The sequence below is a fragment of the Cydia pomonella genome, chromosome 4 (assembly GCF_033807575.1).
Source record: "Cydia pomonella isolate Wapato2018A chromosome 4, ilCydPomo1, whole genome shotgun sequence".
Lineage (NCBI taxonomy): Eukaryota > Metazoa > Arthropoda > Insecta > Lepidoptera > Tortricidae > Cydia > Cydia pomonella.
In genome coordinates, this window is record NC_084706.1 from 16,898,169 (window position 1) to 16,912,407 (window position 14,239).

General features: G+C 38.1%; 1 protein-coding gene across 2 annotated transcripts in view; it reads right to left on the reverse strand.

Annotated features, from left to right (window-relative positions):
- Positions 1–2,910: 2,910 nt before the first annotated feature.
- LOC133517187 (protein O-mannosyl-transferase Tmtc3) overlaps positions 2,911–14,239 on the reverse strand; it is a 215,209-nt gene continuing 203,880 nt past the window's right edge. The window contains exons 10-13 of one of the 2 annotated variants that reach the window (XM_061850389.1): positions 13,849–14,035; positions 7,713–7,993; positions 4,616–4,780; positions 2,911–4,552 (exon numbers count right to left, since the gene is read on the reverse strand). In XM_061850389.1, the coding sequence (XP_061706373.1) occupies positions 4,487–4,552; positions 4,616–4,780; positions 7,713–7,993; positions 13,849–14,035 (699 nt within the window). In that variant the 3' untranslated portion in view covers positions 2,911–4,486. Of the gene's footprint in view, positions 4,553–4,615; positions 4,781–7,712; positions 7,994–13,833; positions 14,036–14,239 lie in introns of both variants that reach the window. The other variant, XM_061850388.1, reaches the window with a different exon arrangement.

A 14,239-nucleotide genomic window follows, 5' to 3' on the forward strand; every position in this document is an offset into this window, starting at 1 on the left:
TTCTTGGTATTTTGCATTTAGTTAATTTATCACCTAGTGCCATTACTGTATTAGATGATTATAAAACATTCTGTATTTAGAATTTGCTATAGTAAACTAAAAGCATTTTTGTAAAACATAGAGTAGTAACTAGTAAGTACATAACAACGAATTAAAATTTTTAATCTGCACACATTCATAAACCTTCTATGATGCTTTAAAAATCCGTAAATAATGTCCAACATTAAAATAAATTGTTTTGTTACTTACAACTAATTTCTCATCTGTGAAAATGTTGTAATTGCTTCATTACTAATTACTACATCAAAATTCAAAATCGATTTGGTAATGACATTCAAATTTCAACCTCTGAAAAAAAAAGCAATTCGATTCGACCTCTTTTCTATAATATCAGTCGAGATGCCTTATTGTTCGACATGAAATGTATATTGCATACAAATTTGACAAATCTCGCATGATAGTTTGTATCGAACGATACGGAAATAGACCCCCGACTCTAGTTTGTCTCTGAATTAAAAAAAAAGTGTTCATTTACCGCCATTTCGCGGGCCCAATATTAGAGGGGATGTTTCACTTTTATCGAACTAAAATTTGAACATTGTCATAGTGACATTGAGTCGATTTTCAACTATCTTGAAAATGTAACATAGAACCCTGTAATATTGGGCCACCGATTTACAGTTTATCTTTTAATTAGGTTTAAGAGTTTGTTTTGTTGTTTTTAAAGTAACTATAGTAAAAGTTTCGTTTAAAATAACCGATAAAGATATTTCGGCGACGCCGCCACATATCCGCGAGTTCCGTCAAAAGAGCAACGATGCCCCTATGTTGACTGTAATTTGTTTTAGTAAATATATCATAGAAAGTTTATAATATGTGTGTAGATTTTTATCTAGTATATGTAACTCTACATAATTAGGCATTAAAACACTCGTTTGGTCCTTTTAAGAAACTCACTTCGTTCGTTTCTTACACCCACACTTGTGTTTTAATGCCTTTCATCAATGTAGCAGTCACATAAACTACTATTTTAAGTTCATAAGCAGTATTAGAAATAGCATACGTAAAGCGGATATATATATATATGCCAACAAAGGTCAGTTTACTCTAGTTAATTCTGAATAACTTGTCCTGTCACTTATGCTACCGCAACGTGGGTTTGCTTAGTTACCCAAATTTCGGGTACCATGTGGTATTTGTTGATTGTATTCTTGTCAAATTTTGGGATTGTGTACTGATTGATTTTAAGAGTGAAACCCCATCACGGCTGTTGAATTCTTCATATCGCAATGAGGACTGTAATTTTTAAGTACCAATACCAGTGCGTTGTTATTAGAACCTTTAGTGTCAACAAGTTATTTGGAGTTTGATACGAGCCCTTCCCATTGTTTTTGATATGAGTTGATTGTTGATTTTATGTTAACGTTAAATTAAAGGTCAAATTGGAAGGTGTGGCCTTATATTTGCGAGCGTCAAGGCAGTACTTTATTGTATAATGCCAGGAACAAATGTTTAACCCTTCGTATGTCTAAGCACTGATCAGTGCACATGAATTTAAATCCATTGTTTAATACAATAGGTTTATATTCATTGGCACTGATCAGTGCTTAGACGAAGGGTTAAATTAAGTAAAATATAATGAATATTTGTAAGTTGATAGTCGTTATCGTATCGGGACGCGGGTGACTGCGGACATGTGTGAGAATAAAATGTAAATAGTTAAATTATATTCCTTTATTATACACTTAGATATATTATTTCTAGAATCTGATATTCTGAAGAGTGAAACGGAAAATTATTTTATGTTCACACATATGTTCTAATTATTAAAATTGTGAAAATAGAGACTGTGTACCGTGATAGTACTTAATTTATATTGTTGAAGTCTCTCGAGTAACGCTAGATCGTCCTGTTTTCGCTTGTATACCAGATTAGTTTCAATATGAACACTGTGAACATGTATTGTTTTAAAAATCTACTTTGTTGGAAAATTCCTGATTCCGTTGAGATGTATCTAATGTGAGATATCAATTGCTCACTGCATATAAATTTGAAATCTTCAATTAGTTAACATCGCGATGGAACGTGGAATGAACTCCAGAGACAGTAATAGTGGGAAGTAAGTGCAGAAATGTATAGAGCAGTATGCATCTGTTTCATGTGACGCCGCTTGGTCGATTGTACCTTGGCTCATAGACATTCATTTATTAAATTAACCTTTGGTATGCTTAGGAGTAGATCTGCTCCATATATATTCAACCAAAATCAACTTAAACATGAAGATGTCATGGTTGCTAAATAAATGGCAAATTTTTGACAGGCGCATACGAAAGGATAATAATTCTAATTCCGAAATGACTCTCGATCCTAATTTATACGAAAATGATACCAAACTAGACCGAGCGCGAACTGGACCTTCGGCCTCCCCCTTTTTGTGGTGTAGCCATGTTAATCTCGCGGTTAGGGCATTGGGCCATCTTGGTACAATCCAAGGAGCAATCATGCCAAAGCGGCATCGCCTGAGACAAAAGTCCATACTCACTGCACTTACTTCTCCTACTATTTAAGCAATTCCAGAAACTAACTATTTGTAAGAGTCCTGTGTGTAAACCCGTGGGCGATATTGTTTTGAATATCGTACAGTGTACAAAACAATATAGTTTAACTTTTACACGACACGTTCTTTCATTTCGTTTCACAAATGTGCACTGTCAAGTTACTTGCCAATGTTCTTAATTAGGCAGTATTATCGTATATAATTTCCTCCTCGCTTATCTTCTTTAGTATTGCACGGATGAGTTACGAATAGTGGCAAGTGGCTCAACAGTCCTCGATTGTACCTTGTAGGTACCTACTGTACCTACTAATATTAAGATTAACGGCATAAAATAGAAAATAAAACACGCTGTAGACTCGTTCGAGACATCATTTTATTTTATAAAAATAAACGTTTTGACGACAAATAGTTTATAATATTCGGGGTCCTTACAAATCATTGACACCCTACAGAGTTCCCACCAGAAGTGTTTCAAGACATTGTAAAAAATCAGTTTTTACAAAAGTTACTTTTATCTTAAAACATGAACAACATTACATTTTTCACTTCTAAATCTAACAACGGTGGTTCACTTAATTTACTCATTACACAGTAACATTTGCGTTTACGAAAATAATTAACCTTATCTAGGTCTTTTCTTTCCATGCCTACCACCTCGTCCTGTACCGCACCTTATTCAGGTCGCCAAACCGATCGTTCGCAATTCGACCCTTGTACTCACCATATTTGGCCTGACCCTGACCTTAGAGACTTAATTCCGTATCTTATCGCAGCTGCCGCAAAGTAAGCTCTGGCTAAGCTACCCACATGCCGGTTATAACTTACAAGCCCAAAACTTAGACCAATGTATAATTATAAATGAAATAGCTATTTAATATCTCTGTCTCTGATTGAATTCTTCGCGTATAGTGAATCAAATTGCGTAAGTACTTTTCTATGAATACATTAAACGCTTTTGCTACTTCCATCTGTGTAAAAGAAGTCCTATCATTGATCATTTTGCCGTTTTATTATGCAGTTAATATTAAATATGTTCATAAGAATTGAGACTGAAACTTGTTTCATCTAGATTTATTGTATATATAGCCTTATTAAAATGGGGTGGCTTAATGCGGGGCACATTCATCTAAATGCTACTCCCAACGTCTATTCCAAGCATAGGTTGTTTAACATTTTACAACAGTGAATCATTTTAAATCACTTCTTATTCGTAAATGCATTCAAAATAAGTCCAAAATAATATCAAATGCGATTGCATCTTGACTAGACAAAGTTAAATAGATTATAATTGGAATGATACAAATCCCATCTATTATACCTATAAACATTTATTATAAATCAAACTACGCACAGATACCGTATACCGGGCTAATGACGAAGCTTGTCCAACTTTAAGTACTTATTAACAATATTATTAAGGTGTCGTATGCAAATCAATATTCTTTGAAATCAATAAATCACTTATAATACCAGCCAAAACACTGCAATGATTATAATAATTTAGAGTTCAAATACAACAGTGAAATTTAATAGGTAAAGCAAACCAAATAGTGAAGTGGTATAACAGAGAGACGAGACAAATTGCGACCGCTCGTCGGTGAGATGTTCTTTCCGGAAACGGGGTGTATATTTCGAAGACATTAATTTAGCGAGGTCTCAGTCTCGTCTCATATTTTTTTAACGTTCCGACCTCGCATTAATTATAAAGATAGACAGAGAGTCCTCTCCGGCGACTAGTTCACCGACACCAGCGGTCTATTAATCGACTGGTCCCCTCACATAGAAATACCGAGAAGTACAGATTTTTACAGGGAGGATTCGGAAGAGACGAAGGCTCGTCATTAGCAAATTTCACCTTGAATTCGGAGAGAGCGGAGCGACTTTTGATTTCCAATACCCTGATCGTCAACGGAACGCCTCGGCCGGGCTCTACTCGGGGTCGGCGTCCTGCGGGTCGGGCGGCTGCTGCGGGATGTAGTTCCAGCGCGCGCGCACCTGCGCGGCGGCGGGCGGCGCGCCGGGGCCGTGGCCGTGGCCGTGCGCCCGGCGCGCGCGCACGGCGGCCAGGTGGCGCCGGATGTAGCGCTCGCGCGGCGCCAGCGCGGCGGCGCGCGCCAGGCACTGCTCGGCCGCCGCCAGCGCGCCGCGCTCCACGGCCACCACGCACAGGTTGTGCAGCGCCTGCACGTTGTTGGCCTCCAGCTCCAGGATGCGCCGGTAGCACTGTACGAGACAGTTCATATTCTTAATCGAATGTGGACTATTTACAGTTTTATGTATTTGTACTCATAAGTGTACCCTTTATTTCGGCATGGTTGCTCGTGCCGCTTTCCCGGGGTGACACGCGCACACATAGCCGGGCACAAAATTACATGGCCGCTTTATGAAAAATGAAAATGAGAAATTATTTATTTAGGTAAATATTTCGTTCTGACGATACAGTTAATGGAGTCCCCTAGTAAGTACATGCGTGTGCGTGTGTGTATGGGTATGTGATCCTATTATTTTCATTACAATACATCTAGACTGCAAAAGAAATAATGCAGTTTTTCTGTGACTGTCACTTTGCATTTATGTGATGTCAGGTTATATATAGATAAATAATTATTGATGGCGTTGTAAAGTCTGGCCGATTGTGATTCATATTGCCTTTTTGCAAACGCAGACTTACATAATGGTACTAGTATAACTCTTACTGTTCTTCTTCGGGATCTAACGGGGGGATTGTAATTAATGGAAGGGTGAATTTTTAATATTGTTCTTAAAATATATAGCTTTGTCATAGAGAGTAGACCTGTGTTTCCATATAGTTCTTCTGTAGAAAAACGTTGTGGCTTAGAGAGCATTACTTTAATTAGGCACCTTTGCCCTCTTTCAACTTCGATAAATTTGCTTTTATTGCCACCGCCCCAGACTGGTATACAGTAAGACATAATAGATTGTCCAAGGGTAATATACAACTTAATAAGCAAATTAGTGGAAGGAATTTGTTTTAGAATTTTAAAAATCCAAATAACTTTCCGAATCCTGTTACTGATGTACTCAATGTTTATGATTGATGAATTCATAATGTGTCCGCGCAATTTTGCAGCCCGCTGTATATATAAATACCCTGTATTCGATAGTATTGACCGTAGACTACTGAAAACGGCATAGGGCATTAAATAAGGGTTTTGTTATATGTTAATAGTGACAAAATGTTCTTGTTAAATTCAAGTTTCTGACCTCAAGAGCACAAACGGTCATTATCACCTTTGCTAATGGTGGCGTCCGTTTTCCCGAACGAAGCTTGAGGGAGGCGATGGCTGAGATACGTGTTATACTCGTGAATGGATGCTTTTAATGAAGACTGGTCTGTACCATTCCACTAACCCAAGGTTAATCGGTTAAACCGTTTACCTAGTGTCAAATTATACTGATCACCATAGTAACTCCAGATTTAACCGGTTAACCCGGGGTTAGTGGAATGGTGCAAGTGGGCCTAAGTAACTTTAATTTTAAGTATATTTACAGTGGCCAGTGTACAGGAGAAGCGGTGGTAGCCGAGTGGATATGACGTCCGACTTTCAATCCGGAGGTCGTGGGTTCAAATACTGGCTCGTACCAATGAGTTTTTCGGAACTTATGTACGAAATGTCATTTGATATTTACCATTAGCTTTTCGGTGAAGGAAAACATCGTGAGGAAACCTGCATACATCTGCGAAGAAATTCAAAGGTGTATGTGAAGTCCCCAATCCGCATTGGGCTAGCGTGGGGACTATAGCCCGAGCCCTCTTGTACATGAGAGGAGGCCTGTGCCCAGCAGTGGGACGTAAGTATATAGGCTGAATTATTATTATTATTATATTTACAGTGAGACACTTTATTCGGTTCTCGTTTGTTTCTTTTCTTATAATGAATATTTTAATTATACAGGATTTTGACTCTTGGAGACCCTATATATCTCTAAGGATAATTTGATAAACTATATTTTCTTTAAGTTCTGACACTTAGAGCCACTTGCACCATCTCCAACCATGGTAACTCCAGGTTTAACCGGTTATCCTTGGGTTAGTGAGATGGTGCAAGTGACGTTTAGAGACACACCTATGATTTTATATATTTTTTATCTGTTTGTGTTTTTTTATTATTATAGTTTTTTTTAATTCGACACAATCTCTAAGTGCCTAATTATAATACTTTATTCTGATTTAATATTTGCAATTGTATTTATATTTGTCGATGTTGTTTTTTTATTCACAATATTTTTCATTTCGAGCGATTATTTCCGAGAATATTCGCTTTATCAAAAAAATAGTCGTTGAAGACCCCTATTCGTTTTAAAAGACCTATCCAACGACAACCCACACCATAGGGTTGAAGCGATTAGTTATCCTAAAAAATTTTTTATTTTTTCTAGTTTTTATTTTACCATTTTGTCGGTATGATTGATTTATACATATTTGCCAAACTTCAGCTTTCTAGCATTAAAGATCACGGAGCAAAGCCTCGGACGGCCAGGCAGACAGTCATCCGAAACTCCTACCCTAGTTGACTACGGAACCCTAAAAAACCGGCCGACCTTGATATGATAACCATGTTGGCTTGAAATCGTATATCTAATGAATATTGTTACATCGATCCGGCTGTTTGAAGGAGAGGTGATTGTTCCGCAGCCGAATAATGGTTCCCGACCCTGACAAGTCATTTTAATATTACAATCAGTTGTAAAATAAGGGTTAGTTACTTTACAAGTTTACATGACCTGCTTTTGACGTTAAAATCGAGCCAATGTGCCTTACAACTTACAAGGGTGAATGGTTATTATTATTAACTATGTATTCTAGGAGTCGACAAACTTTTGAAGAGAAGAGACCGACCACCGTATAAATCTTCACTTTTAGGAATTTCAGAGCCTTAAACATTGATTTGACCGGTCTAAGCCCTGCAAGTGTTAATTGTTTGGATATTTTGAAGAGCCGCATTTGCAGGTCCAAAGGGTTGCTTGCGGTTTGTAGTTTGCCGACATCAACATTCTCATTTTGAAATTGGCGTTTGTCGATAAATAAATGTCATCTCGTCTAGGCTCCCCAGTCTGGGTGGTGTCGTACGAGTCACTTTAGGAATGATTCGAGCGTGCGACGCGCGACTGTAAAAAGTAAAAGTGAACGTACGCTCTCGGCGGCGTCCAGATCCTTGACGGAGTTGATGTAGATGTCTCCGAGCAGCACCAGCGCCTTGACGTGGTCGGGGTGGAAGCTCACGAGCTGCCTGAGGAAGGGCGCGGCCTCGAGCGGGCGGCGGCGGTCGGCCAGCAGCAGCGCCAGGTTGAACAGCGCGGAGCGGAAGTCCGGCTTCAGGTGCACGGCCGCGCGGAACCAGTGCTCGGCGCACGCCGCGTCGCCATCGTCCATGCACACCATGCCCAGGTTGAACTGCACGCGCTCGTTCGTTACTGGCGACAAGTGGGGAGTACATATATAATCAACTCGCAAATGTTAACTATTTATTTATTTATAAGTAAGTATATCAACGATGTTACCTATTACGAAAAAAAGGTGACAGACTATCTAAAGATCATTTGTGGTTTTTCTAGTGTCTTAACTTGGGTCGATCTTTGCAGACTTGAAAATATCTTGGAATATACTTTTACAAAAGCAAATAAAATAAGATAGCATATAAGATAAAATTTATTTAATTGAAAAATATTAAAATAATTTACGCATTTACATATTATTTCTGAATTCAATACTTAAGAAAATTATTCTGTATTCCGTCGGACTTTTGAAATTTGACAGAAAATCTCGTAAATCGTAGATCTATGGCATAAACAAGAAATATCGAAAATAATATTTTTTTTCCAAAGTCTGTAAATGCCAATATCCGTCATTAAAAAGTTAGGGAAGGCCTCTTAAGACCATTTTGGCGTAGTAGAATGGGATCTAGTAGCAGCCCCAAAAACAGTGCCCCCAAAAACCATTCTGTATCGGTATACAGACCCCCGGCACTAAACGCGGCGACTATCGGCACCCGGTGGTGGGGCCTATAACACGAACGAATAACTTATACATAGGTACGTGGGTAAAAGTGAAATTTTCTGGAATGCGCCATTTACAGGTCACGCAATCACGAAAATGTTTGTTTGTGGAAAATATAACTTATTGTCTATTTTTAGATACAATTTGTTCGGTAATGATTTGTATTTTAGGAATGCTGTTTGAAAACTCCTTTTAAACTCCCTTTAAGTATCTTAGGTCAAATAAAATATACTACCTTTGTTAATAAACTTAAGCTGTTCCTTATAAACTTGTGCCCATATACACTGCAGGAATTCTTAGAAACTGAACCCTAAATACATGTAATAATAATATCTGTTAATAATGCCTGTGATAGCTAAGTACAATGTCTATTTAATTTGATTAGAAATGTCTCAAAAATTGCATGCTATGATTTAAGTTGTATATAATATTTGTATATTCGTAGATGTAAGTGTAACATTGCTACACCCTAGTAGGGTCCATGTATGTACTGGTAAATTAAATGAACATCCTGTAAATACCATGGTTGCAAGAAATAAATGAAATGAAATGAAATGAAAATTATGTCGGATATTTTTTGATAAAAAAAAAAGATTCCAGGAACTTTCTGTATGACCTAAGTATATAGTCCTCCATGTCTTAAATGTTCGTTCGCACCGATGACACTTTTGTTCAATAACTTTAAAAAAACATGAAGATTTTAGACTTACTTTATCTTCACTGTACGTCATCACTGTCATCAGTGTAATTGACGTTGCTTGTCACACTTCAAACATAACAGAATTCGCAATACATGAATCTTAGGCGAGGTTTAGACCAGCAAGAACTTACATGCAATTTTCATTACATTGCGGTATCTGATCAAACTTTTGAATGCAGTTTATCTTAGTAGTCGGCAATATAACGTAAATTGCATGCAAGTTCTTTCTACCTAGTCTACGCCTCGCTTTAGAATAAACTTTAAAGTGTGTTAAAAATCAAAACAAGTTATTTTTTAAAGTATCTGAACAAATATTGGTCAGTTTGCTCCAATTACAGGCCTCACCGGTATATTTAGTGGTCATATCCATGGACTTTAATCATTTCATGAAATGCCATTTTAGAATTGATCTCTTCATGATATGGTAATTAAGGATAGGTATGACTTTTTTAGGATGTGCCCCATATAACCATTCCGATCGCAGTATCATCAAAGTAGTAACAAAATGTCAGGTATGTGGTAGAGTGTCGTAACAGTTAGTACACTTTGCGATTGTGTTCAGTTTTAATAAGTACTCCGTGTGGTAACAGTGTGCACACAATGCAACCGGTTTTTTTTTTTCAGTAACTAAGTGTGGTCGCCGTGTGTACACTTTTCGGTTTGAAACATTTTTATACACATTGCGTTCAGTTTGTGACCAAATCTATACACAATGTGTCGTAACTTTACCGAACTGTTCGAAACATTGTGACCACAAATAAGAATAAAAGACACCTCTTGAAAATCAAGGATTGTCAGACGGTACCAATAGTTTAATGCGTGCTCATAAATCAATATCCATCCGTATGATAATAATCGACTAAAACCATATATAAACACACTAACTTTTTACAGAAAAGTGGGAATATTATCAAAGACAAATTAGGAAGGTGTATTCGGTATATTCCGAATGCCGAAAATCGTCGGACAATTCCGAAAAGGGATTCTTCTTCTTCCTCGCGTAACTCGCGTTGTCCCGGCATTTTGCCACGGCTCATGGGAGCCTGGGGTCCGCTTGACAACTAATCCCAAGATGTGGCGTAGGCACTAGTTTTTACGACTGCCATCTGACCTTCCAACCCAGAGGATAAACTAGGCCTTGTTGGGATTAGTCCGGTTTCCTCACGATGTTTTTCCTTCACCGAAAAGCGACTGGTAAATATCAAATGATATTTCGTACATAAATTCCGAAAAACTCATTGGTACGAGCCGGGGTTTGAACCCGTGACCTCCGGATTGCAAGTCGCACGCTCTTACCGCTAGGCCACCAGCGCTTCCAACGCTTCAAAAGGGATTCTTATTATGTTGGAATTTCGGGTGATTTTCATCTGATTTTGGGAGTTATCCGACATACGAAGTTACCTAAAGTATACATATACTATAATATAAAATGATGTATTAGTTACGTACTTCGTTTGCGTGGAGTTAGAAATGAAGGTACTTAGCTTATGTAGGCATCACACAACGTGACAATCACATGTTAGTAATTGTTATGAATGGATGCATTCAAAGATTCATTTATTTCGACATCATGGGTTACATAAGATGTTAGTTTAGGTAATTGAACCATGGTCCGTGGTGTGCCTTTCGGCGTACTACATAAACGTACGACGTACGACATAAAATACGACTATACTAACATCAAAATACCTAAGAGTACATGCTAAACTAATCTTAAAATAACAATAATTTTCTCAAACTGGTAATGAAATGTTGACATGACTTACTTCAAATTAGGTCCGGAAATAGTACATATCAGGTGCGATGAGTGATGATGATATGTAAAGGAATTCCATACAGCCTTACACACCTAGGCCTGTAAGGAAACCTTCTTTTGTTTTTCAACGCCAAATAATGGCATGTCTTGGCATTCAACTATAAAAAACCTATAAGCAAATTCTGCCAGTATGCTTTTTTCATTTTTTTTGTCTTTTTTGTGTTTATTTTTTCTTTTTTGTGTTTGTTAAATATTACTTCGGGGATTCAAAGGGGAACAAAAATTTCATTATTTTTGCGCTACGACGCACGGTTTAGGAGATACAGCCCCAAAAAGTTTTATTTTTTTTAGTCACGCAGAAATCTTATAGGGCTGTATCTCCTAAACCGTGCGCCGTAGCGTAAAAATAATCAAATTTTCGTTCCACTTTCGGTAACAACAAAAAACACAAAAAAGAAAAAAAAAGAAAAGAAAAAAGCGTAATGGCGTGCGTGGTAGCGCCAAAATAATTACATTTTTGTTCCCCTTCAATACCCCACGCACTGAATAACCTATCACATTAGGACATGAAACAATCATCATCATCATCCTATTTTTTTTTAATTATTTCATTGCAAGTTTGAGAAAAGCACTATACAAATCTCGGCGGGAAACGGGGTTGCCGGCCGCGTCTCCCTATCCGACCTCGCTACGCTCGGCCGTCTATATCTACTTGGCCTGCAACCCTTCGTTTCCCGTCCTCTATAGTAATGTACTATTTAAGGCTTGTTTAAACTCTTTAAGGCCCTCTTTAACTTGAATTAATTTTGGCAATTTATTATACATTTTTGGTGCCTTTCCTAAAACACTTTTTGAAAAGAAGTATTTAAGTTGACAAATAAAGCTATTTCGAGTAAACTAGGAAACGTATGAATTTCCAACTCGGTAAAGTACACACAACACAACAAGGTTTACATGATTACAGATATTGAAGCACACACAGGGCTCGTAAACACCTTTACTGTGCTCGAAATACTAGTTCGCGATTAGTGGAGTTACCCCAGAAAATAACTCCATATCTGAGCGTTGAGAAAACATATGCGTCATAAGCAGTTAAATCTGTTGATTGGTCCACTACTCCTATATCACGCAACATTAACAATGTGTATGAATATCTTCTCAATTTTTTGCAAATATTTTCAGTTTCAAGTTTACAGGAATGATTCTTATCTAATATTAAACCTAGGAATCTTGTATTGTCAATTTCCGAAATTGTGTAGTTGTTAAATTTTGCTTCTGGGAACAATTGATTATTACATCTCTGTTTTAAAATCATAATTTATGTTTTTGACAAGTTAACATGAAGGTTATTCTTGTCAAGCCATTCAATGGTTGCTTTTAAAGTTGTATCTATTTCAGATACCTACTATAGTATCCGATTAAGTATCAGAGAAGATAATTATACTGTCATCTGCAAATATAACTATTGGGTGCTTTGTTACTCGTAGGACGATAGAAGGGAGATACTTAAAATACTCCCTTGAGGGACCCAGGGACCCCGTATCTAATATCTCTAAGACAAGATGAATAAACGGTTTCTTCTTACTTCCACCGTCGATTTTAGGTTAATACGAGTGTCAGTTGTTTTCTGTTACTAAGGTACGCTCTTATTGATTCTAATACGTTACCCCTGATTCCATATTTGCCGAGTTGGCTGGCTGAAACTGGTCCATCTTGGCAAGTACCTTCGTTATCAGTTCGTAAATAGCCATGTTGATGTTCTTGTTTTTTCGAAACCATTCTGCTCATTGGCGAATATGTAGATTGTTGCTTTGAAAATATCTGTACAAGTTGTTGTAAATTACCTTTTCGAGAATTTTGGATATTAATGGTATAAGTGTTAATACTGCTATTGGCCTATTGTTTTTCATATCATATCATATTATATAATATTCTTTTAATATCATACCATACCATACTTAATCATCCCATCCCATAACATTCAATACCAAACCTACCATACCATACCATAAAATACCAACTATACCATACATCTGTCATCATCGAAATCTAATGGCAATCATTCTTCACCCTCTTAAGGGATGATTTCCAAAATAAAAACTGTCCTATGTCTATACAAAAATTCAGGCAAACGAGCAGACGGATCGTTGCCGGCCTTTAAGATGAAAGTGCGCTGTTTTCTTGAAAGTTTTAAGGTCGTATCGGTCCGGAAAAACCACAGGCGAGTTCTTATTAGGGCATAATTTTGTTTCACCTAAATAAATACGTCAAATTAAATAGTAAACTTATATTAATATAGGTCTTTGTCCTTCAGTACACCTGCTTGAAATAAGATATTTTTCGAGCAAGTGTGATGAAAACGGCCTTTACATGCTTTTGCATGATACACACACATGCAAGTCAGACACTGCTAACGCAGCTTGTAGACCTTTGTACACTTAAATCGATGCAGACGCGCTTGTAATGGGCGTTTGTAGCGATACAGACGCGATGCTAACGCACCTGCAACGGGCGTTTGCATCGTGTAGCGCACTCACTCGCACCCAGCACAGGTGGCTTTACCCGGGGGAATTCCGGCAGACAAGAAAACACGCGCCGTCAACGCGCGTTTGTATCGATACACGCACCATCCATACCATTTCTGGTAACTGTGTGGTAACGGTGACCAGAATTGTGACCGAAAAACGGTGTCGACGCAAAATGTGTCGACACGTGTCGTAACGGCGACCGAAAATGGTTGCATGGATGGCTAACAGATAATTTCATCATGGTTACCACATCAATTAATGATCAATTCTAACCTCGTTTTTTCTCACCGGCCTTGTTGAGCAGTTTGAGCAGGCGTTCGCGCGCCACGGGGCGCAGGTCGGCGACGCCGAGCTCCTGCAGCAGGATGGCCGAGTTGAACAGCGCCTGCTCGTGCTCGGGCTCCAGCTCCAGCGCCTTGTCCAGGTACGCCAGCGCTTGCGACGGCTTGCCTTGCTCCAGCAGCACCACGCCCAGCTGGAACATTGCAACTTTACATCAATTTCGACTTTCAACCTGGAGTCCGCGGACGCGACGCGATCGTCGGTAGAAGAGTTGATTATAGGTTGGTATCGCCAAGGGAATTGAGGTGAATGATTAGAAACACAGCTAGAAGTAATGATCGCAAAAACAGTTTGAATGAATGAGTGAATGTGATATTAAGTCAAAAAAAACCTCGGA